This window comes from Dama dama, chromosome 1 (assembly GCF_033118175.1).
Source record: "Dama dama isolate Ldn47 chromosome 1, ASM3311817v1, whole genome shotgun sequence".
NCBI classification, from domain to species: Eukaryota; Metazoa; Chordata; class Mammalia; order Artiodactyla; family Cervidae; genus Dama; species Dama dama.
Window position 1 is genome coordinate 21,774,330 of NC_083681.1, and position 24,238 is coordinate 21,798,567.

At 36.6% G+C, this 24,238-nt stretch overlaps 1 protein-coding gene across 1 annotated transcript in view; it reads right to left on the minus strand.

Annotated features, from left to right (window-relative positions):
* The window catches only part of ARHGAP20 (Rho GTPase activating protein 20), a 193,197-nt gene that overhangs the window by 70,563 nt on the left and 98,396 nt on the right, over positions 1-24,238 (minus strand). Inside the window, exon 3 of the mRNA XM_061144425.1 lies at positions 15,278-15,442. Coding sequence (XP_061000408.1) covers positions 15,278-15,442 — 165 coding nt within the window. The remainder of the gene's footprint in view (positions 1-15,277; positions 15,443-24,238) is intronic.

Sequence of the window (24,238 nt, forward strand, 5' to 3'; positions counted from 1 at the left end):
TTAAAACAAGTATTTGAATTTATATTAAGATGGAGAACCTTAGGGTCACAGCGTGTTTCTTCAGATTTTTCACTTCAATTTTTAATAGCATTAGATTACTCCAATAGGAATTTAAAAGTATGAATTCTAGATTTCACTCTATTCCAAGATGGAGATGTTCTTTTAAATACATTTTGGGGTAGAGAACATGTTATATCCCATATGTAATGGATGGTAATCCTATTAGTAATGAATTAATAATTGGAACTTTTTTTTTTCTCCTTATCTTTTTGACCTACACAGAATTCATCATTACATCCCTATTTCTTTCAGGAAATAGAATATGAGAATAGTGATGGTTTAAGACAATATGAAATAACTACTTCCATTTCCTTGTGTGTGCTCAGTCATGCCTGACTCATTGTGACCCCGGACTGTATCTCGTCAAGCTTCTCTGTTCATGGAATTTCTGAGGCAAGAATACTGGAGTGAGTTGCCATTTCCTTCTGCAGGGGATCTTCCCAATCCAGGGATCAAACCTGTGTCTCTTGTCTTTCCTGCCTTGGCAGGTGGATTCTTTACCATTGTGCCACCTGGGGAGCCCTTTTATTTCCTTTTTTGTATATTCCAAATAGGTGCTCTAAGGCTATTAACACAGGGGATATATCAGCTTCTTTATAAATACAGTGATGCTCAAACATTGTTTTAAAAAATGTAAAGACACAATTCTATAGGAAAACAATTTTTAATATACCTTTCTAATGAATATTAAAAGTGGTCCTTAAGGTCACATCCAACTTTAATATTAATACTTGTTTTAATATTGAAAAGAATGACAATAAACTCAAAACAATTTTAGGCAAACATTGTCAACATTCTGCATGAAATGGGAGTAAATAAAATACCTTAGCCAAAGAAAGACTTTTAAAACATTCTGTATTATTGTACTCACTAAAATCCACTTATTTTGACTAAATAAATATGTGACAGTTGGCCAACTATTTATCCCCCCTGAGTTTATTTCTACAGCATCAACTTAAGGACTGAATGCAGTTTCCAAATGGAGCCTGAAGATGAGCTGAGGCAATATTGAACATAAGGTAGCGAATCTGTTCACTAAGTATATTATTAAGTACTGAATGACTCAGTTATTTATAACTGAGTAATAAATAAATAAATAACCTAGTTTATTTGAACAAGTAATTGATTCAGGGTTCAACTCAATCCCACATGCAGGGGTGAGAAGTGATAGGGAGGACATAGGTTTAGTGTATCAGGGGATACACTTCCTGAATGCTATTTCAGAAAAAATAGTCTCATATTAAGGAGGATCTGTCAATATATTAAAATGTTTGATGTATATATATATGTATCAGCAATTTCCCAAAAAATTGCAGTAAAAGTTTTGCAAGATGGCAGCTTTTATTTGTTGTTCAATCGCTAAGTCAAGTCCACCTCTTTGCAACCCCATGGATGGCAGCACATTAGGCTTTTCATCCTCCTCTGTCTCCTGGAGTTTGCTTAAATTTATGCCTATTGAGTCAGTGATCCTATATTGATGGCAGTATTCAACAGTAATGATTATCTCCTCAAATATACATTTTCTTTATGTCAAGGAGAAAGAGTTCATGCCCACAAAATTAACTTAGACCACTCACACTCTTTAATATCCCCAACAAATGTAGACAGTTCTTAAAAATTCAACAATCCCACTTCTGTATATTTATCCAATAACCGAAATCAGGATCTAGAAGAGATATTAGCACTTTCATGTTCAATGAAGCACTATTTACAATAGCCAAGATGTAGAAATGAATTAAATGTCCACTGACACATACATACAGTGGAACAGTACTCAGCTTTAAGAAATCCTTCATATGCAACAACATGGATGAACCCAGAGAACATAATGCTAAGTAAAATAAGCCAATCAGAGAAGAACAATGATTCTACTTATATGAGGTATCCAAGGGAGTCAAACTCACAGAACCTAAGTGAAATATAGGTGGCAAAGGGCTGGGGAAAGGTGGAATGTGGGGAGCTGCTAATTAATGAATAGACATTTTCATTGATGGAAGATGAATACATTCTAGAGATGCTGCCGTGCAACACCGTGTCCATGAACAATACTGCATTGTACCATTAATTTGTTTGGAAGGTAGATCTCAATGTTAAATATTTCTACCACAATAAATTTTTCCTAAGGGAATCACATTCAGAAACAGCTTTGCATTTATTATCTTTGCCTATGGTTTTAAAAGATCAATAGTTCATTAAACATTCTATACCATTTCTTAATTAGTTAGATGAGTAATTAGTTAGATCCTTTTACTCACCACAAGAGAAAGACTGATTCAAAAAACAAAACAACAAAACACTAACCGGTTGAGGAATCTTGTATAACATCCATAAAAAAAGAGGTAAGTTATAGAGACAGCATGGATTAAATTTTGATCGATTCACATTGATTAAATGCATGGAGCTTGATATATGATAGACCTACGTTCAAATGTGGGCTCAACTAATTACTAATTTTGTTAACTTGGGAAAGTCACTTAATTTCTTTAAGAAACATCTTCTGTAAATGGGAAAAATACTATCTATACAACAAAACAGTTATATGAGTAAATTTTTCTAGAAAAATACTTAACAGGCTTCCAATAAATGTTGGAGATCTCCACTATTATCAATACTGCTCAGATTAAATATAGTGCTTGCAAAAGCAGTATTAATATTTAGTCAAGCCTATGCCTTATTCTTTAATTGAACTATAGCTGACTTACAATATTAAACTAGTTTCATGGGTACAGAATAGTGATTCAACATTTTTATAGACTATATTTATTCTAAATTATTATAAAACATTGACAATAATCTCTGTGCTATATATCCTTGTAGCTTATTTATTTCTTAAATAGTGGTTGGTACCTCTTAACCACCAACCCTGTCATTCCCTTCCTGACTTCCTCTCCTCATTGGTAACCATCAGTTCTCTGTATCTTTGAGTCTGTTTCTGCTTTGTTACACATTTTACTTTTTAGATTCCACATGTAAGTGATAACACACAGTAGTTGTCCTGCTTTATCTAATTTATTTCATTAACCATAACACCCTCCAAGTCCATCCATGTTATTGCAAATGACAAAATTTCATTCTTTTTTATGGCTGAGTAGCATCCCACAGTATATACATACCACATATTCTTTTTCGCACTTACTAGATCATATGGAAGTTCAAGTCCTAGTTTTTTGAGGAATCTTCCCACATTGTCAGCACCAGTTTACTCTTACCAATAGTGTACAAGGGTTCCCTTTTCTCCATATCCTCTGCAGCATTTGTTACTTGTGTTCTTGCTGATGACAGCTATTCTGACAGATGTGGGGTGCTACCTCATCATGGTTTTAATTTGCATTTCCCTAATAATTAGTGATATCGAGTGCCTATTGGCTATCTGTAAGTTTTATTTGGGACAATGTCTTTTTTTGGAATTCTTTTTGAACTTTTTTTTTTTTTGAATTTTTTTCTTATTCAGTTAATCTTCCAATTTTATAATTGGGTTGTTTGTTTTTCTGATGTTGAATTGTTTACCTCATCTGAATATTAACCCGTCAGTTATACCATTTGCAAATATTTTCTTCTGTTCAGTAGATTATCTTTGTATTCTGTCAATGGTTTCCTTTGCTGTGCAAAAGTTTTTAAGTTTAATTAGGTCCCACTTGTTTATTTCTTTGCTTTTGTTTCTTTTGCCTGAGGAGAGAGTTAAAAAAAAAATACTGCTATGATTTATGTTGAAGAGTGTTCTGCGAATTTTCTTTTTTTAAATTGTTTTTTATAGATTTTTAAAAATAGGTTTTTATGGTTTCCAGTCTTACATTAAGGTTTTTATTCCATTTTGAGTTTGTTTTTATATATGTTGTGAGGGAATGTTCTGATTTCATTCTTTTATATCCTGCTCTCCAGTTTTCCTAGTAACACTTTTCCTCACTGTATATATACAGAGTAACAGAGTAATCGCAACAGTATTGTACTATTTTGAAGTTTAGTCTGACAGGTAGCATGATACCCCTACCACGTTCTGTCTTCTCAAGATGGCTTTGGCTATGTTATCTCTTGACATTCCATATCAGTTTTAGGATTATTCGCTTGGTTCTGTTAAAACTGTCATGAATATTTTGATAGGGACTACATTAAATCTGTAGACTGTTTTGAGCATTATAGACATTTTAACAACGTTAAATCTTCCAATTGATAAACACAGGACATCTTTCCATTTTTTGGGGGGTATCATCTTCAATTTCCTTCATCAATATTCTTAGTTTTCAGAATTGAGGTCTTTCACCTGCACGATTAAGTTTATTACTTGGCTTTATTTTTTTGGATGCAATTTTAGACTGGATTGTTTTCCCTTTCTGATAGTTTTGTATTAGTGTATAGAAAAGTAGCAGGTTTCTGTATATTAATATTGTATATTAAAATTTACTGTTAATTTACTAGTTCTAATAGCTCTCTGATGAAGACTTGAGGGTTTTTTATACATAGTATATACAGGGTTTTCTATATACAGTATTTGAGTAAGTTCCCAGAGTTGGTGATGGACAGGGAAGCCTGGCATGCTGCAGTCCATGGGGTGGCAAAGAGTGGGACAGACTGAGAGACTATAGGAACTGACCTGATACATAGTGTCATGTCATCTGCAAATAGTGGTAATTTTACTTCTTCCTTTCCTACATGGGTCCCTTTTATTTCTTTTATAATTGTCTGGCTAGGACTTCTAATACTATGTTAAATAGAAGTGGTTAGAGTGGGCATCTTTGTCCTGTTCCTGATTTTAAAGAAAAAGCTTTCAGCTTTTCAGAGTATATATGGTCTTAGGTGTGGGTTTGTCATAAATAGTATTTATTATGTTGAGATGTGTTCTCTCCAGATATGGGGGAAAATTTGATGAATTTTTTTATATCATAAATGGATGCTGAATTTTGTCAAATGTTTCTTCTGTATCTACTGAGGTGATCATGTGATTTCCATACTTTGTTAATGTGGTGTATTGCAATGATTTACTTGCCCATTTTTGAACCATCTTTGCATCTCTGGAATAAACACCACTTGATCACAATCTAAGATCTTTTCTTTGTACTGTTTAACTCAGCTTCCTAATATTTTATTAAGGATTTTTGCATGTATATTAATCAAAGATATTAATCTTTAATTTTCTTTTATTTTTTTTAGTGTCTCAGTCTAGTCTGGCATCAAGGTAATGGTGAGAATGAGTTTGGCAGACTCAGGAAGACAGGAATTAGCTCTTATTTATTTATTTTTAAAAATAAATTTATTCATTGTAATTTAGCTCTTATTTATATGTTTGGTGGAATTTCCCTGTGAAGTCATCTGATCCTGGACTGTTTGCTAGTAGGTTTTTTAAAATTATAAAACCAATTTCAGTACTAGTAATCAGTCTGTTCAAATTGTCTGTTTTCTCTTGATAAAGTGTTAGCAGGTTATATGTTTTTCAACATTTGCCTATTTTTTCTATGCTGTCTAATTTGTTGGCATACAACTATCCACAGAATTCTTTTTTTTTTGGTATCTCTGTGGCTCTGGCTGGTATTTCTCCTCTTTCATTTCTTATTTGGGTCCTGTCCCCTTTCTGCCTGATGAGTCCAGCTAGCAGTTTATCAATTTTATCTTTTCAAAAAAATCACTGGTCTTTTTCTATTACTTTTTGGTCTCTATTTATTTCCTCTCTGATATTTATTATTTCCTTCCTTCTCCTGACTTTAGGCTTTGCTTACTCTTCTTTTATCTAATTCCTTCAGATGGCAGGTTAGCTTGTTTATTTGAGATTTTACTTGCTTCCTGAGGAAGGCCTGTACTGATGTAAACTTCCCAGACAACTCTGTGTGTTAGTCACTCAGTTGTGTCCAACTCTTTGCGACCCCACGGACTGTGGCCCGTCAGGCTTCTCTGTCCATGGGATTCTCCAGGCAAGAATACTGGAGTGGATTGCCATCTCCTTCTCCAGAGGAACTTGCCAAACCAGGGATCAGACCCTGGACTCCTGTGTCGCAGGCAGTTTCTTTAGCATTTGAGCTACAGGGAAGTTACATACAACTACTCTGCTGCATATCATAAATTCTGAAGCATTCTGTTTCCATTTTTATTTGTCACAAGATACTTCCTGATTTCTTCTTTGATTTCTTCATCAGCCCATTGGTTTTCTGTAGCACATCATTTACTCTCCATATGTCTGTGATTTCCCCATTTTTCTTTTTGTAATTGATGTCAAGTTTCATATAGTTGTGATTGGAAGATGGTTGATATAACTTATCTCCTGTTACATTTGTTGACGCTTGTATTTTGGCCCAGAATGTGAACTATCCTAGAGAATGTTTTACGTGTACATTATAAGAACTGGTGTTCTGATTGGAGTGTGCTATTGCTGTTTACTCACTCAGTCCTGTCTGACTCTTTGCGACCCCATGGACTGCAGCATGCCAGGCCTCCCTGTCCATCACCACCTCCTGGAGCTTGCTCAAACTCATGTCCATCGAGTTGGTGATGCCATCCTCTGTCGTCCCCTTTTCCTCCTGCCCGCAATCCCTCCCAGCATCAGGGTCTTCTCTAATGAGCTGGCTTTTTGCACTAAGTGGCCAAAGTATTGGTACTTCAGCTTTAGCATCAGTCCTTCCAATGAATATTCAAGACTGATTTCCTTTGGGACTGACTGGTTTGATCTCCTTGCAGTCCAAGGGACTCTCAAGAGTCTTCTCCAACACCACAGTTCAAAAGCATCAATTCTTTGGCACTCAACCTTCTTTATGGTCCAACTCTCACATCAACACATGACTACTGGAAAAACCATGACTTTGACTGTATGGACCTTTGTCGGCAAAGGAATGTCTCAAGTTTTAATATGCTATCTAGGTTTGTCACAGTTTTTCTTCCAAGGAGCAAGCATCTTTTAATTTCATGGCTGCGATCACCATCTGCAGGGATTTTTGCGTCTGTTGTAGCTATCTATTAAACCCATCTGGTATATTATACCATTTAAGACCACTGTTGCCTTAATAATTTTGTCTGAACGATCTATCCATTGAGCTAAGCGGACTGTTAAGATCTCCACCTGTTACTGTAGTATTGTCAGTTTGTGTCTATTAATAGTTGTCTTATGTCTTTTAATAGTTGCTTGATATATATTTAATAGTTGCTTGACCCCTGTATTGGGTCCATGTATGTCAATCAGTATAATACCCTCTTCTTGTATTGATCCCTTTATTATAAAATAATGCCTGTCTTTGTCTTTGGGTAAATAGCTTTGTTTTAAAGTGTGCTTTATCTTTTCATGTGTATATCTCTGATAACACATGAAAAGATGCTCAACATCACTCATTATCAGAGAAATGCAAATCAAAACCACAATGAGGTACCATTACACGCCAGTCACAATGGCTGCTATCCAAAAGTCTACAAGCAATAAATGCTGGAGAGGGTGTGGAGAAAAGGGAACCCTCTTACACTGTTGGTGGGAATGCAAACTAGTACAGCCACTATGGAGAACAGTGTGGAGATTCCTTAAAAAACTGGAAATAGAACTGCCATATGACCCAGCAATCCCACTCCTGGGCATACACACCAAGGAAACCAGATCTGAAAGAGACACATGCACCCCAATGTTCATCACAGCACCGTTTATAATAGCCAGGACATGAAAGCAACCTAGATGCCCATCAGCAGACAAATGGATGAGGAAGCTGTGGTACATATACACCATGGAATATTACTCAGTCATTAAAAAGAACACATCTGAATCAGTTCTAATGAGATGGATGAAACTAGAGCCCATTATACAGAGTGAAGTAAGCCAGAAAGATAAACACCAATACAGTATACTAACGCATATATATGGAATTTAAAAAGATGGTAATGATAACCCTATATGCAAAACAGAAAAAGAGACACAGATGTACAGAACAGATTTTGGGACTCTGTGGGAGAAGGTGAGGGTGGGATGATCTGAGAGAATAGCATTGAAACAAGTATACTATCAAGGGTGAAACAGATCACCAGCCCAGGTTGGATAAATGAGACAAACGCTCAGGGCTGGTGCACTGGGAAGACCCAGAGGGACTGGATGGGGAGGAAGGCGGGAGGGGGGATCGGGATGGGGAACACATGTAAATCCATGGCTGATTCATGTCAATGTATGGCAAAAACCACTACAATAGTGTAAAGTAATTAGCCTCCAACTAATAAAAATAAATGATAAAAAAATAAAACAAATAATCACTGAACAATGAAAAAAAATGAAGTGTACTTTATCTATATGAGTACTGCTACTCTAGCTTTCTTTTGTCCCATTTGCATGAAATATCTCTTTCCATCCCCTAACTTTCAGGCTGTTTGTGTCTTTAGCTCTGAAGTAAGTCTCATGCAGGTTCACATAGATGGATCTTGGATTTTTACTCCCATCAGTCAGTCTACTTTTTTGACGTATTTTTTCCAATTACAATTAAAGTCATTATTGACAGGCATGTACCCCTACTGCCTTTTTGTTACTTGTTTTCTGGTTGTTTTGTAGTTCACTGTTCCTTTTTTTCTTTTGTTTGCTTTTCTCCTTGTGGTTTGATGACTTTCTTCAGTGGAATGTTTGTATTACTTTTTTTTTTCCTTGTTTTTAGTGTTTGTTTATCTATTGTAGGTGTTTGGTTTGCGATTACCATGGGGCTCATATGCTGACTTGTACCTACTTGTTTTAAACTATAGTCATTTAAGTGTAAACACACTCTAAAAAAATCTCCATTTTTCTCCTTTCCCCACACTTTGTTTTTGATGTCATCTTTTACAAGCTCATATTTATCCCTTAACTGTTTATTTTTTTAAAAAATTACCCAACTAATAAAAAAAAAATAAATACCTTGTTCATAAAAAAAAAACTACCTTATTTATTTTAATTAGAGGCTAATTACTTTACAACATTGTGGTGGTTTTTGCCATAAATCGACAGGAACCAGCCACAAGTATACATATGTCCCCCCATCCTGAACCCGCCTCCCACCTCCTTCCCCTCCCATCCCTCTGGCTTGTCCCAGAGCATGGGCTTTGAGTGCCCCGTTTCATGCATTGAACTTGCACTGGTCATCTATTTTACATATGGTAATATACATGTTTCAGTTTTACGCTCTCAAATCATCCCACCCTCACCTTCTCCCACATAGTCCAAAATCTGTGTCTCTTTTGCTGTCTTGCATATAGGGTTGTCACTACCATCTTTCTAAATTCCATATATATGTGTCAATATACTGCACTGGTGTTTCTCTTTCTGACTTACTTCACTCTGTATAATAAGCTCCAATCTTGTCCTCATTTGAACTGACTCAAATGTGTTTTTTTTTTAATAGCTGAGTAATATTCCATTGTGTATATGTACCACAACTTCTTTATCCATTCATCTGTCAATGGACATCTAGGTTGCTTTCATGTCCTAGCTATTGTAAACAGTGCTGCAAGGAACATTGGGATACATGTGTCTCTTTCAATTCCAGTTTCCTCAGTGTGTATGCCCAGCAGTGGGGTTGCTGGGTCATGCGGCAGTTCTATTTCCAGTTTTTTCACCTTAACTGTTTATTTTAGTTATAACTGATTTTTATAATTTTTGTCCTTTAGACTTAGTACTATCTAAGTCACTGATCCACAGCCTTTACTGTTTATTTTCCTTCACTAGTTGTATATTTCCTTTTCCATAATTTGTTACATCTTACTATGGCGCTTTCTTTTCTACTAAGAGAAGACTCTTTAACATGTTTCAGGGTCAAGTTAGTATTGGTGAACTCTTGGTTTTTGCTTGCCTGAGTTCTTTGTCTTTTCTTCAGTTCTTAATGACCATCTTGCTGGGTAGTATTCTAGGTTGCAGGTTTTTCCCTCTGAGCACTTTAACTATATCATTCTACTTTGTTCTGGCCTGCAAAATTTCTGTAGAAAAAAATCAGGTGATAGCCTTTTGGGGGTCCCCTTGTATTTGACACTTTATTTTTCTCTTGGTGCCTTATTTTTGCCATTTTAATGTAACATGTCTTAGTGTGAGTCTCTTTGGTTTCATCTTATTTGGGACTCTGCTTCTTGCACCTGGTTATCTGTTTCCTTTTTCAGGTTTGGGAAGTTTTCAGCCATAATTTCCACAAATACATTTTTGGCCCCTTTCTGTCTCTTCCTTGGATGCAAATGTTATTATGCTTGCTGTTTTCCCACAGTTTCTTTTAAATGTCATTATTTTTTAATTTTTTTTTCTTTTTGATGGATGATTTTCATTAGTCTATTTTCAAGATCACTAATGCCTTCTTTTGTATCATAATCTGTTGTTAATTCCTTCTAGTCTGCTTTTCATTTCAGTTATTATATTCTTAAACTCTGACCAATATTGTTTACATTTCCCACTTCCTTGTCAAAATTCTGTGTTCATCTATCCTTTAGTTGTTTTTTAAAAAGTTTTTTCTTGTTCTTTTGTTTGAAACATATTCTTCTTTCTTTTCATTTTGGTTAACTTTCTGTCTCTATGAAATGTGGTGAATAATTACCTATCCCAGTCTTGAAGATGTGTCCTTGTGTGGGAGCATCACTGTTCAAGCCTGTTCAAGTCTGTGTATTCCCAGGGGCTTTGGTGGGAGAGCTGGATCTCAACTGAGCATGGATTGTATCATCCCCCTGGGTGTGTTGGCATCTATCGCCTTGGGAAAAGGTAGGGTTGGAAATGGAGGGGCTAAAGCCAGAGCCAAGTGTGAACTGGGGGTTTTACTATGTTCAGTGGCCATCACCATCCTACTGGTGGCAGGGTCAGGTCCAAAGTGTTGGAGCAGAAACCCTGAGGGTCAGATATGAGCTTGTTCTGTTCCCTCTAAGTATGCATTCTCCCCTCTCCTAGTCATGGTACCGTCACTGCAGAGGGGAGTAGGAATGCAGAAAGAGGGGTTTAGAGCAGGCAGCTGGTGCAACTAGGGCATGCACTGGGATGGCTCCAGCATGCCAGACAGATCTGCAGACAGCTCCTGATCCACCGCCTTCCATGAGTGCCAGCAGTAAACGTCCGTGCCACATTTAACTGCAGTGCTGGGTCTGAGTTGGCTCTGTCCCTCACAAGTGCACACTTGCTTTGACAGTATTAGCCTATATCCTAGTTGGTATTTGCACAAGAGCTAGAGGCGATGCTGAGGTATCCATTACTGTCAGAGCCCTAGGTAGTTTTAATCTGCTTCCTCTGCCTTGTTCTGAGCATAAACCAGAGTGTGTCCATGTTCTTCACAGATGGGAGTCTCATTCTCTTACACCCTCCTGTCAGTCAGTGGTTTTCAAACCAGGTAAAGGGGACTTATCTTCCCAGAGCTGGCTGGTGTGCCCAGCATGTGGTTCACACTCCTTAATCCCCAGGAAGGATATGCAAGCTCATGATTTACCCCTCCTCTTCTCTGTACCTTCCTAGGGAAGTGTGTCCTGACCTAATTGCTTCTCCTCCCTTCCTTTATGACTCCTGTGGATCTTTCTTCACAGCTTTGGTTGCCAAAGAGTCTTTCTGTTTGCCTCCAGGTAGTTTTCAGTGAGAATTCCTTTGCATTAAGATGTACTTTGCATGTGTTTATGGGAGTAGGTGAGCTCAGCATCTATCTAATCCACAATCTTGATCTCCTCCCCATTCACATCTTATTTATGACACAGCATAACTTAAATGTGAGGGTACAGATAGTAGAAAAAAGCTAACTCTTCTCCAGTGACCAAAAATCTCTTTGACGAGATACTGGATTTGACAAACTATTCTTTTATGATGTTTCATAAACAATGGAAAGGGATCACAGCAAGTTATAGCTTTCATGTTCTAGGCTGGATGTTAATTGCACTAGAACAGTGTTGAGTAAAAGTGAATTCTTTAGGGTACCTCTAAAGTATATGAGGAAAGAAGAGAAGTTAAAGGCAAAGGAAAAAAGGAAAGATATACCCATTTGAAAGCAGAGTTCCAAGGAATAGCAAGGAGAGATAAGAAAGTCTTCCTAAATGATCCATGCAAAGAAATATAGGAAACCAATAGAAGGGGAAAGACTAGAGATCTCTTAAAAAAACTTAGAGCTATTAAGGGAACACTGAATATAAACATGGGCACAATAAAGGACAGAAACGGTATGGACCTAACAGAAGAGGAAGACATTAAGAAGAGGTGGCAAGAATACACAGAAGAACTATACAAAAAGATCTTAATGACCCAGATAATCATGATGGTGTGATCACTCACCTAGAGCCAGACATCCTGGATGTGAAGTTAAGTGGGCCTTAAGAAGCATCACTATGAACAAAGCTAGTGGAGGTGATGGAATTCCAGCTGAGCTATCTCGAATTCTAAAAGATGATGCTGTTAAAGTGTAGCACTCAACATGCGAACAAATTTGGAAAACTCAGCAGTGGCTGGCCACAGGACTGGAAAAGGTAAGTTTTCATTCCAATCCCCAAAAAAGGCAAAGCCAAAGAATGTTCAAAGCATTGCACAATTGCACTCTGCTCACAGGCTAGCAAAGTAATGCTGAAAATTCTCTAAGCTAGGCTTCAATAGTACGTGAACCAAGAACTTCCAGATATTCAAGCTGGATTTAGAAAAGGCAGAAGAACCAGAGATCAAATTGTCAACATCCACTGGATCATAGAAAAAGGAAGAGAATTCCAGAAAAACATCTACTTCTGCTTTTTTGACTACACCAAAACCTCTGACTGTGTGGATCACAACAAACTGGAAAATTCTTAAAGAGATGGGAACACCAGACCACCTTACATGCCTCCTGAGAAATCTGTATGCAGGTCAAGAAGCAAGTTAGAACCAGACATGAAACAACAGACAGGTTCCAAATTGGGAAAAGGGTATGCCAAGGCTATATATTGTCATCCTGCTTATTTAACTTATATGCAGAGTACATCATGCGAAATGCTGGGCCAGATGAAGCACAAGCTGGAATCAATATTGCCAGGAGAAATATCAATAACCTCAGATATGCAGATGACACCACCCTTATGGTAGAAAGTGAGGAGGAACTAAAGAGCCTCTTAATGAAAGTGAAAGAGGTGAGTGAAAAAGTTGACTTAACACTCAACATTCAAAAAACAAAGATCATGGCATCTGGTCCCATCACTTCATGGCAAATAGATGGGGAAACAGTGCAAACAGTAGAAACTCTATTTTCTTGGGCTCCAAAATCACTGCAGATGATGACTACAGCCATGAAATTAAAAGACGCTTACTCCTTTGAAGGAAAGTTATGACCAACCTAGACAGCATAGTAAAAAGCAGAGACATTACTTTGCCAACAAAGGTTTGTATAGTCAAAGCTATGGCTTTTCCAGTAGTCATGTATGGATGTGAGAGTTGTACCATAAAGAAAGCTGAGTGCCAAAGAATTGATGCTTTTGAACTGTGGTATTGGAGAAGACTCTTGAGAGTCCCCTGGACTGCAAGGAGATCAAACCAGTCAATCGTAAAGGAAAACAACCCTGAGTATTCATTGGAAGGACTGATGTTGAAGCTGAAACTCCAATACTTTGGCCACCTGAATTGAAGAGCTGACTCAGTAGAAAAGACCCTAATGCTGGGAAAGACTGAAGGTAGGAGAAGTAGGGGACAACAGAGATGAGATGGTTGGATGGCATCACAGACTCAATGGACATGAATTTGAGCAAGCTCTGGGAGTTGGTGACGGACAGGGAAGCCTGGCGTGCTGCAGTCCATGGGGTCATAAATAGTTGGACACAAGTGGGCGACTGACCTGAACTGAAAGTATATTCAAATATGTCTGCATCCTTCATTTAACTCCCATTTCTCCAGATAAAGCCTTCATTATCTCTCATAAGGACTATTACAATAACCTCCAGTCCAGTCTCCTTGCTTCTACTCCTGTCTACCCTCTAATCCATTATCTACTATAGCGAGAAGAGTATTTAAAAAATACGTACCCCATTATGCTACTCCCCTAGTTAAAACCACTTGGAATAAAACGTAAACTCTATCATGGCCTTTTGGTACTCAGCCTCCAAGATACGCCCAAAGATCCTGGCTTCCCAATATTCTGAGTGGCTAATAGCCTATATTAGAAATGATGTTATACTATTTTAAAGTTAGGTTAGAAAGGACTGCAGCTTCTATTTTAGGTGTTCTCTCCCTTCAACAGGGCTTTCTCAATGGCTCAGAATGTAAACAATCCACCTGCAATGCAGGAGACGTAGGAGACGTGGGTTCAATCCTTGGGTTGGGAAGATCCCCTGGAGGAGGGCATGGCAACCCACTTCAGTATTCTTGCTGCAACTGAACACACACACTCCTTCGATACTCTCTTCCTCATTCTCTTGGATCTTTCACTTTAAAGGAAACAATTCCATGTTAAGAGCAGCTCTGTGGATAGACTTACATGGAAAAGAACCACAGCCTCTGGCCACGAGCCACTGTGGAACTGAGGATGGCCAGGATCCACATGAGTGAACTGGGAGGTTTGAAGACTCTTCATTCAAGCTCTGAGATGACTATAAACCTGGTCAACAGCTCTACTGTAACCTCATTAGGGCCCTTGAGCCAGAAACACCTGGCTGAACGATTCCCAGATTTTTGACTCAGAGAAAAAAGTTTGTAGTCATAAACTGTTACCTTTTAGGGTAATTTGTTATATAGAAATAGATAATTCATGCAGCCAACAAAGGTCCTGATAACTGATCCTTGTCTATTTCTCCAATATCAATTTATATTACTCTCTTCCTGCTTATTATGCTCCAGTGACATAGGCCTTCTTTCAACTCCGAAGGGCCAAACTTTCCCCCTGCTTTGTACCTGCTATTACTTCTACTTTGAATACCCACACTCCTAATATCTGAATGGCTAGTCATTTTTTACTCTTCATTGATTTTATTCTTCCTACCTAACGTATGTCCCATAATTCACTTTACCTGATTTTCTTCATGGCAGTAAGCACAATTTGTAATTTCCCCCCATCCACGTTATAAATGAAAGTATCAGGAAAGCAGGGACCATATCCATCACATTCTTCACTGTATCCCCTATATTTATTTTCACAGCATGGCACAGAGCGGGACTTAAATGAACACTTGTTAAATGAGTAAATAATTGGAACATTTTTTCAAAAACAAAACAAACATAAAACTCACTTCAGACATTAGCTATGGTAATAGAGGCCACATAATCTTATAGTGATATTGAAAAGAAAGGTTATCTTTGTTAGTGGAAATGCAACTTCATAATGATAAGCCAGGAGAAAGTGTCCAGTATACTTACTTGATTTTGGCCACAACAAACAGATCATTGAACAGGAAAAGATGCCGCTCCTGCCTCTGCAGGCCTCTTTTGAGTTCGACCCGGCCATCGATAAGCAGAGTCCGACTGGAGCACACAAACGATGACAGAAACGCACATGTGTCCAGGCTAGCAGAAGGACTTTCTCTGTGAAAGAGCAAACACCACATATCTTCAGCCAAATTATCAAACATAGGATTGTTTCTACAGAAATTATAGTTTAAAATTGGTCAAGAAATACAAAGCTCTATAATTTTTTTTTTTAATGCAATGGCATAGTTTCCTAACAGCTTGTCTTTTCACATTAATGCAAACTTACATATACTCTTTTGTGTAAGATTTTTTTCTACTCAGTACTTCTTGTTACGCTTAGTCTATCTTAACCTGGTAGGCCTCAATATCTCATTATAAACTTTTTTAAACAAAAAGCAAAATATTTTATAATAAACATATGTATATCCCAACCTAGATTCTACTATTAAAATTTTACTATACTTGCTTTATCAGATACCTATCCAACTATCTACTAACCCATTCTATTTTTGGTGTTTCAGGACAAACTGATTTTCACCCTGAGTATTTTAGCATGCGTGTCATGTGCAATGCGATGCACAATTCTCAGGTATACACTTCATGAGTTTTGACAAATGTATTCACTTGTGTGATTTAAACCTTTACCAAGATGTAGAATATTATCATCACTCCAAAAAATTTTCCTCTTATTCCTTTTCAGTTATTATATTTATTAGATAAAGATGGCTTCTCTGTATTAGCCTGAGTTGTTTATATCTTCATTGCAGGCTGAGATCCATTAGCTCCAATGTCAGCTGGAACTAAATGCTGTATAAACTAACATTTTTATACATTCAATTATTTTTAAAAAAATGACCCAAAACAAGCAGACTTAATGATTTATAGCTTGCCTGCTTTGTATACTTCACAAAACAACACTGAACATCTGATAGCCATTGATAAGACAGAGGTTGGGGTTTTAAGTCACTACTATCTCTGATCCAGACTCCTCAGTGTGCTACTAAGCAACATCACTTAGACATGTGACCTCCAGAGACAGTCACTGCAGTCTCCTTCACCTCAGGAACTCCTTTGCCCTCCTTCTCTTTTGGCCATAAGCCTCTAGCTAGTCTCATGCTGAGAGGACTTTTCTTATGCAAACCTGTTCAGTGATAATAGCTTTTCATTCATCAACCCCCAGATCCCTCAAACTCCTTACACCAGTTAATCCTTATTTCATCAGTCCTAAAGCAACCATTATTATGATTTTTTTTTCCCCTCTGAAATTTTGCCTATTCTAGCATTTCATATTAATGGAAACTTATATATACTCCTTTGTGTAAGATTTCTTTTACTCAGTATTTTTTGTTACATTTATTAGCAAATCATTCCTTTGTATTGATGAACAGTATTCCACTGTATAAATATATGCTTGCTTATTTATTCTCCTATTGATGGACGGCTGGACTCTTGCCCGTTTTTAGCTATTATGAATAAAAGTGTTATTAAACTTCTACTAGTCTTTTTTGGTAACCTATGTTTACATTTTTCTTGGATAAAGAGCTCACAGTGGAATTGCTGGGTCACAGCGTAGCTGTATGCTATTTTTAGGGGGAAAAAAAAAAAAGCTACCACTAAGTTTTCCAAAATGGTTGTATTAATTTATATTTTCAACAATATTCCAGGATAATTCCCATTACTTCACAACCATGTCAACATTTGTAAATGTTTTATATTTTGGCCATTCTAGTGGCATATTGCATCAAGATTTTAATTTGCATTCCTGATGACTAATAATGTTAAATATCCATGTTCTTACTGGTTATTTACATATATTAATTTGTGAATTGCTCCAAATCGCATTTATTTATTATTGAAATTCAGGAATTTTTCATATATCCTGGATTTATCTCTTGGATATACATACTTGTATATATACACACACACACACACATATGTATATATAAATATATATTTACCTTTTGTCAAATTTTGCAAGTATTTCCTTCTAGTCTGTGATTTGCCTGTATATATATATTTTTTTATTTATTGGAGTATAGTTGATTTACAATGTTGTGTTAATTTCAGATGTATAGCAGAAAGAATCAGTTATACATATACATATTTCCCCTCTCTTTGAGATTCTTTCCCATATAAACCATTACAGAGGATTGAATACAATTTCCTGGCCTACTCAGAATACTGAATACTTATCAGTTATCTATTTTATATTTAGTAGAGTGAAAATGTTGGCTTAAAGCTCAACATTCAGAAAACTAAGATCATGGCATCTGGTCCCATCACTTCATGGCAAATAGATGGGGAAACAGTGGAGACAGTGGCTGACTTATTTTTTTGGGCTCAAAATCACTGCAGATGGTGACTGCAGCCATGAAATTAAAAGATGCTTACTCCTTGGAAGCAAAGTTATGACCAACCTAGATAGCATATTAAAAAGCAGAGACATTACTTTGCCAACAAAGGTCCATCTGGTCAAGGTTATGATTTTTCCAGTGGTCATGTATGGATGTGAGAGTTGGACTGTGAAGAAAGCTGAGTGTCGAAGAATTGATGCTTTTGAACTGTGGTGTTGGAGAAGACTCTTGAGAGTCCCTTGGACTGCAAGGAGATTCAACCAGTCCATCCTAAAGGAGATCAGTCCTAGGTGTTCATTGGAAGGACTGATGCTGAAGCTGAAACTCCACTTGGCCACCTCATGTGAAGAGCGGACTCATTGGAAAACACCGTGATGCTGGGAGGGATTGCGGGCAGGAGGAGAAGGGGACAACAGAGGATGAGATGGCTGGATGGCATCACTGACTCACTGGACATGGGTTTGAGTAAACTCCGGGAGCTGGTGATGGACAGGGAGGCCTAGCGTGCTGCGATTCATGGGGTCGCAAAGAATCGGACACGACTGAGCGACTGAACTGTGTATATGTCAAGTTCAATCTCCCAGTTTATCCCCCTCCCTGCTTTTTCTTGTTAACTTACATCTGTAACTCCATTTCTGTTTTGTAGATAACTCTGTTTCTGTTTTTAACATTCCACATATAAGTGATATCACATATTTGTCTTTGATTTATGTCACTCAGTATGACACTCTCTAGGTCCTTCCATGTTGCTGCAAATGGCATTATTTCAATCTTACTATGGTTGAGTAATATTCCATTGTACATATGTACCACATCTTCTTTATCCATTCCTCTGTTGATGGACATTTAGTCTGCTTCTGTGTCCTGGCTATTGTAAATAGTGCTTCAATGAACATTGGGGTGCATGTATCTTTTTGAATTATGGTTTTCTCTGGATAGATGCCCAGTAATGGAATTGCAGGATCACATGGCAGCTCTGCTTTTATTTTTTTAAGAAACCTCCATACTGTTCTCCCTAGTGGCGATACTAATTTACATTCCCACCAGTGGTTTAGGAGAGTCACCCTTTTCTCCATTCCTTTGCCAGCATTTATTGCCTGTAGATTTTTTGAGATGGTCATTCTGATTGGTGTGAGGTGATACCTTGTTGTAGCTGTAATTTGCATTTACCTAATGAAAAAGTGATGCTGAGCCATCTTTTCATGTGTTTGTTGACCATCTGTATGTATTCTTTGGAGAAATGTCTATTTAGATCTTCTGGCCATTTTCTGATGGGGTTGTTTGTTTTTTATATTGAGTTCCATGAAGTATTTGTATATTTTGGAGATTAATCTCGTCAGTTGCTTCACTTGCAATTATTTTCTCCCATTCTGAGGGTTGTCTTTTCATTTTGTTTATGGTTTTCTTTGCTGTGTAAAAGCTTTCAAGTCCCACTTGTTTATTTTTGTTTTTATTTTCTTTACTCTAGGAGGTGGACTGAAAAAGATCTTGCTGTGATCCATGTCAAAGAGTGTTCTGCCCAAGTTTTCCTTCTAAGAGTTTTGTGGTGTCTGGCCTATCATTTATGTCTTTAATCCACTGTGAGTTTATTTTTATGTATGGTGTTAGGAAATGTTCTAATTTCATTCTTTTCATATGTAGCTGTCCAGTTTTCCCAGCACCACATCTTGAAGAAACTGTCTTTTGTCCATTGCATGTTCTTGTCTCCTTTGTTATAGATTAAGAGGCCATGTGTGGGTTTATTTACTCTGGACTTTCTACCCTGTTCCCTTGATTTATATTTCTTTTTTTTCTGTCAGTATCATACTGTCTTGATGACTGTAGCTTTGGAGTACAGTCAAAAGTCAGAAAGGTTGATTCCTTCAGCTCCATTTTTCTTTCTCAAGACTGTTTTGGCTATTTGCAAAATTTTTTGTTCTAATGTAATGGAAAATGCTCTTAGTAATTTGATAGCACTTACATTAAATCTGTAGATTGCTTTGGGTACTACAGTCATTTTCACAATATTGAGTCTTCCCATCAATAGACATGGTCTAGCTCTCTACCTGTTTGCATCATCTTCAATTTCTTTCAGCAATATCTTACAGTTTTCTGAGTAGAAGTCTTGCACCATTAGGTAGTCTTATTCCTAGGCATTTTACTCTTTTTGATATGATGGTGAATGGGACTGTTTCGCTGATTTTCTGATCTTTCATTGTTAGTGTATAAGAATGCAAAAGATTTCTCTGTGTTATTTTTATATCCTGCAACTTTGTAAATTCATCAATGAGCTCTAGTAGTTTTCTGGCAGCATCTTTAGAATTTTCTGTGAATAGTATCATGTTATCTCCAAACAGTGACAGTTTAACTTCTTTTCCAATATAGATTACTTTCTTTTTCTTCTCTGATTGCTGTCACTACGACTTCCAAAATTATGTTGAATAATAGCGGGGAGAGTGGACATCCTTGTCTTGTTCCTAATCTTAAGAAAGCTTTCAGTTTTTCACTAGTGAGAATGATGCTTGCTGTGGGTTTGCTGTATATGGCCCTTATTATGTCAAGGTAAGTTACATTTGGCTTTCCTGGTGGCTTAGCAGTAAAGAATCCACCTGCTGATGGAGGAGACAGGAGTTCTATCCCTGGGTTGGGAAGATGCCCTGAGAAGGATATGGCAACCCACTCCTACGGTTGCCTGGGAAATATGGGCAGAGGAGCCTGGGGAGGCTACAGTCCATGGGGTCACAAAGAGTTGGACATGATTTAGTGACTATACAGCCACACATGTTCCCTTATGCACACTTTTTGAAGAGTTTTCCAATCACAAACAGGCATTGAATTTTGTCAATTTTTCTGTGTCTATTGAGATGATCATATGGTTTTTATTCTTCACTTTATTCATGTGGTATTTCATACTGATTTGCAGATATTGAAAAAAATCTTTGTATTCTTAAGATAAATCCCACTTGATCATGATGTATGATTCTTTTAATGAGTTGCTGGATTCAGTTTAGTATTTTCTTGAGGATTTCTGTGTTGACATTCTTCAGTAATACTGATCTGTAATTTTCTTTTTTGTGTGTGATATTTTTGTCTGGTTTTGGTATCAGGGTGATGGTGGCCTCACCGAATGATTTCAGAAGTGTTCCTTCCTCTGCAATTTTTAAACTAAATATTGCAGGATAATTCTAGTTACTTGATGAAGCCTACTTTACTATTTTTATAGTGATTTCTGTGTCCTTTTAAAGAAATCTTTGCCTATCCCCAAGTCATGAAGATACTCCCCAACATTTTTCACTAAAGTCTGTATGATTTTAGTTTTTACAACTAAGTCTACGATTTATGTTAAATTAATTTTGGTTTATGGTATAAGGTAGGGGCTTAGCTTCATTTTGTTTTTCTATATGATCACCTTATTGTTCCAGCACCACATGCACAAGAGATTTTCCTTTTCTCGGGACTGCTTTGGTACCTTTGTTGAAAAATCACATGACTACAGAGCACAGGTTTATTTTTGGGCTTTCTATTCTTTTTCTTTAAAGTTTATAAACAAACTTCAGTATAGAGTATAGAATATCCTGAAAATTCTATGTTAGCATGAACTTGTACTCTTTTCCTTCCCTGTTTATTCAGTTGGAGGCTAAGTGCTTTACAATGTTGCAGTGGTCTCTGCCATACATCAGTGTGAATGCGTTGTAATTATATATATAACCCTTCCCTCCTGAGCCTTCCCCGCCATACCCTCTCCGCTCCTCTAGGTCATCAGAGCATCAGGTTCAGTTCCCTGTGTCACACAGCAGCTTCCTGCTAGTCATCTATTTTATACATGATAAGAGTACATGTGTCAATGCTACTTCCTCAAGTTGTCCTACCCTCTCCTGCTTCCCCTGCTCCATCCACCAGGTCATTTTCTACATCTCCATCTACACCCCTTCCCTGTAAATAGGTTGATCAGATTCACTGATCATTTTAAGAATTAATCTATGTCAGAATCACACTGCCTTATTATTCTATCTTTACAGAGCAAATCACAAAATTAGGCAGTATAAGTCTACGAACTTTTTCTTTTTTTAAAACTGCTTCGGATAACCTGGGCTTCCCTGGTGGCTCAGTGGTAAAGAATCTGCCTTCAAAGCAGGAGCCGCAGGAGACTCGGGTTTGATTCCTGGGTCAGGAAGATACACTGGAGAAGGGTATGGCAACCCACTGCAGTATTCTTGCCTAGAGAATCCCATGGACAGAGGAGCCTGGCGGGCTACAGTCCATGGTATCCCAAAGAGTTGCAGAAGTGACTTAGCAGCAGCAGCAGCTTTCGGTAGTCTGCTATTATTCAAATCCTCTGTAATTATTTTAATTACACTGTATTAAATAATACACTGCATTAGTACATATAATCCTCTGTATTAATTTATACATTTTTGAGATTAACAAACATGAAGAACACAGGAAAGAAAACCTATTGCGGCTAAGGAAGAGGCAATGAACACAGCTTCAATTATACTGAGTGTAAAATTAGCAGTGGACTAAGTGATATGCAGAGATAAGGCAGGCAGCTCCACTTAAAAGAGATATCATATTTGTAATCATACAAAGACAGTTGCATTAATAATACTACGGGAAGACTAGACTTGCCCACAGAAAGGGCAAAGTCTAAGAAAAAGGCAGAAACATATATCTGAAAAAAAAAAATAATGTGAAAGGGTGAAGAAAGGAGGAGAATCTGTGAACGAGATGGGAGACTAGTGAATTAAGCAGCAGAAAAGGAATAATAAAAAGGAGTGGTGGTCTGTAATTGCTGAAACTGGTAGAAGGAGATAATAAATTGAAGACTGAGAAGATGTCTAGGAAAAAATTGTCAGTTAGTCATTAAGATCTTGAAGAAAAAACAGTTCCAGGCAGAACTTAAATAGTTTGGGGTCTGAGGGAAAGAGTGAAAAGATTACACACAGTTACATACAGTTCCACTGTATATTACAATTATTTTTTTAAGTAGATAAATTAAGATTCTTAGCTGCAATTTCAATATCAAACTCTCAAAATTAATAAAATAAGTAGACAGAAAAGTAGGATACAGTAGATATGAAAAGCACAATGAAACAATTCAACATAATTAAGATTTATATAATTTCCACACAACAGAAGGATAAAAATTCTATTCCAATTCCCATAGACTATAAACCAGGAGGCACTGAAACATATCCAGGGATATAAAATGAGGTGCAAAAATTTCACGGTCTAAAGGTATTGAAATCATATAGCCTTATAACTGTGGAATTATGTTAAAAATCATTATCAAAAGGTATTTGAAAATGACTCACATATTTTCAAGTGGATTTTCACATTTACAAAGAGAGATCTTTGACTTAGCCATTGAAAGCCTCAATAAAGTTAAAAGACTGAAAAAATATAGAAGGTTATAGTAGAGAAGAAAGGATTTAATTGAGAGTTTAATATAAAAGATACTTTAAAACCCCATATATTTGGAAATTAAACGTCCATTTTAAAATGATGGGTGTATCTAATAGCCATTACAAGGAAAATTAGAAAATATTTGTAACAATAAAAATGAAAACAATTTATGAGAATTTGTTGCATGCAACTGAAGCTGCTCAATGAAACTAGTTAACAATGCAAAACCTGGAATAAGGTATTAAAATAAATAATGGACACAAGCACAAAATTTTGTGAAATTTGAACAAAATCTGTGTTTTAGTTAATAATACTGTATCGCATGTTAGTCCCCCCAGCCCTTTTTTTTTAAACATAGTATTTCTTTATATTCTCAGAACTGGATTAGAAGTTTCAAGCCTCATTCAATTTAAAAAAAAAAAACTCACTAAAATAATAAACTTTCTAGAATTTTAGCAGTAATATTAGGTGCCAGAATAAATGGAACTATATCAAAGTTTTGAGTGAATATAAATTAGAAATTTAGCATTTTATTCATACTTAGACAAGTGAAACCAAAATGTCACAAAATTTTTAGCTAAGCAAAAATTTATGTTTCCTAATATATATATATATTATACATACTATATATATGTAAACAAAAGCTTTTCTACTACATTTGATAAAAGCTTGAGAAAGAATAATGAAAAAAAGACACCGAGAAATTGAAAAACATTACCTAAATGAAACGGAAGCACTGAAAATGAAATAGAAAAGTTGAAACAAACTAGATAAAAGTAAATCATCATCATATAGCTCAGTTTTTTTAAAACATGGCTGTTCATTAGAATCATATCTGGAGGTCTGAATTAGAAGAAAACAATACCTGGGCATTTATATTTTTCAAAAAATTCCAAGATAATTCTAAAGTCATCTGGATTTTAAAAGGTGATTACAGATTTTTCTATCAAATGGCAGTTTCAATGATAGAGAATTCTGTTATTTTCTGTTGACCAATCATGATACAATGGTATTAAAACGAGTAATAGTTACATAACCACGATAGTAAAAGATGTTTATCAGTTTTCACAACCATTAGCCAGATAAAAAATAAAAGATAACTACAATCGAAAGCCATCCTGGAAACATGATTACCCTAACAATATAAGATAATCACATACAATTTGGGAGG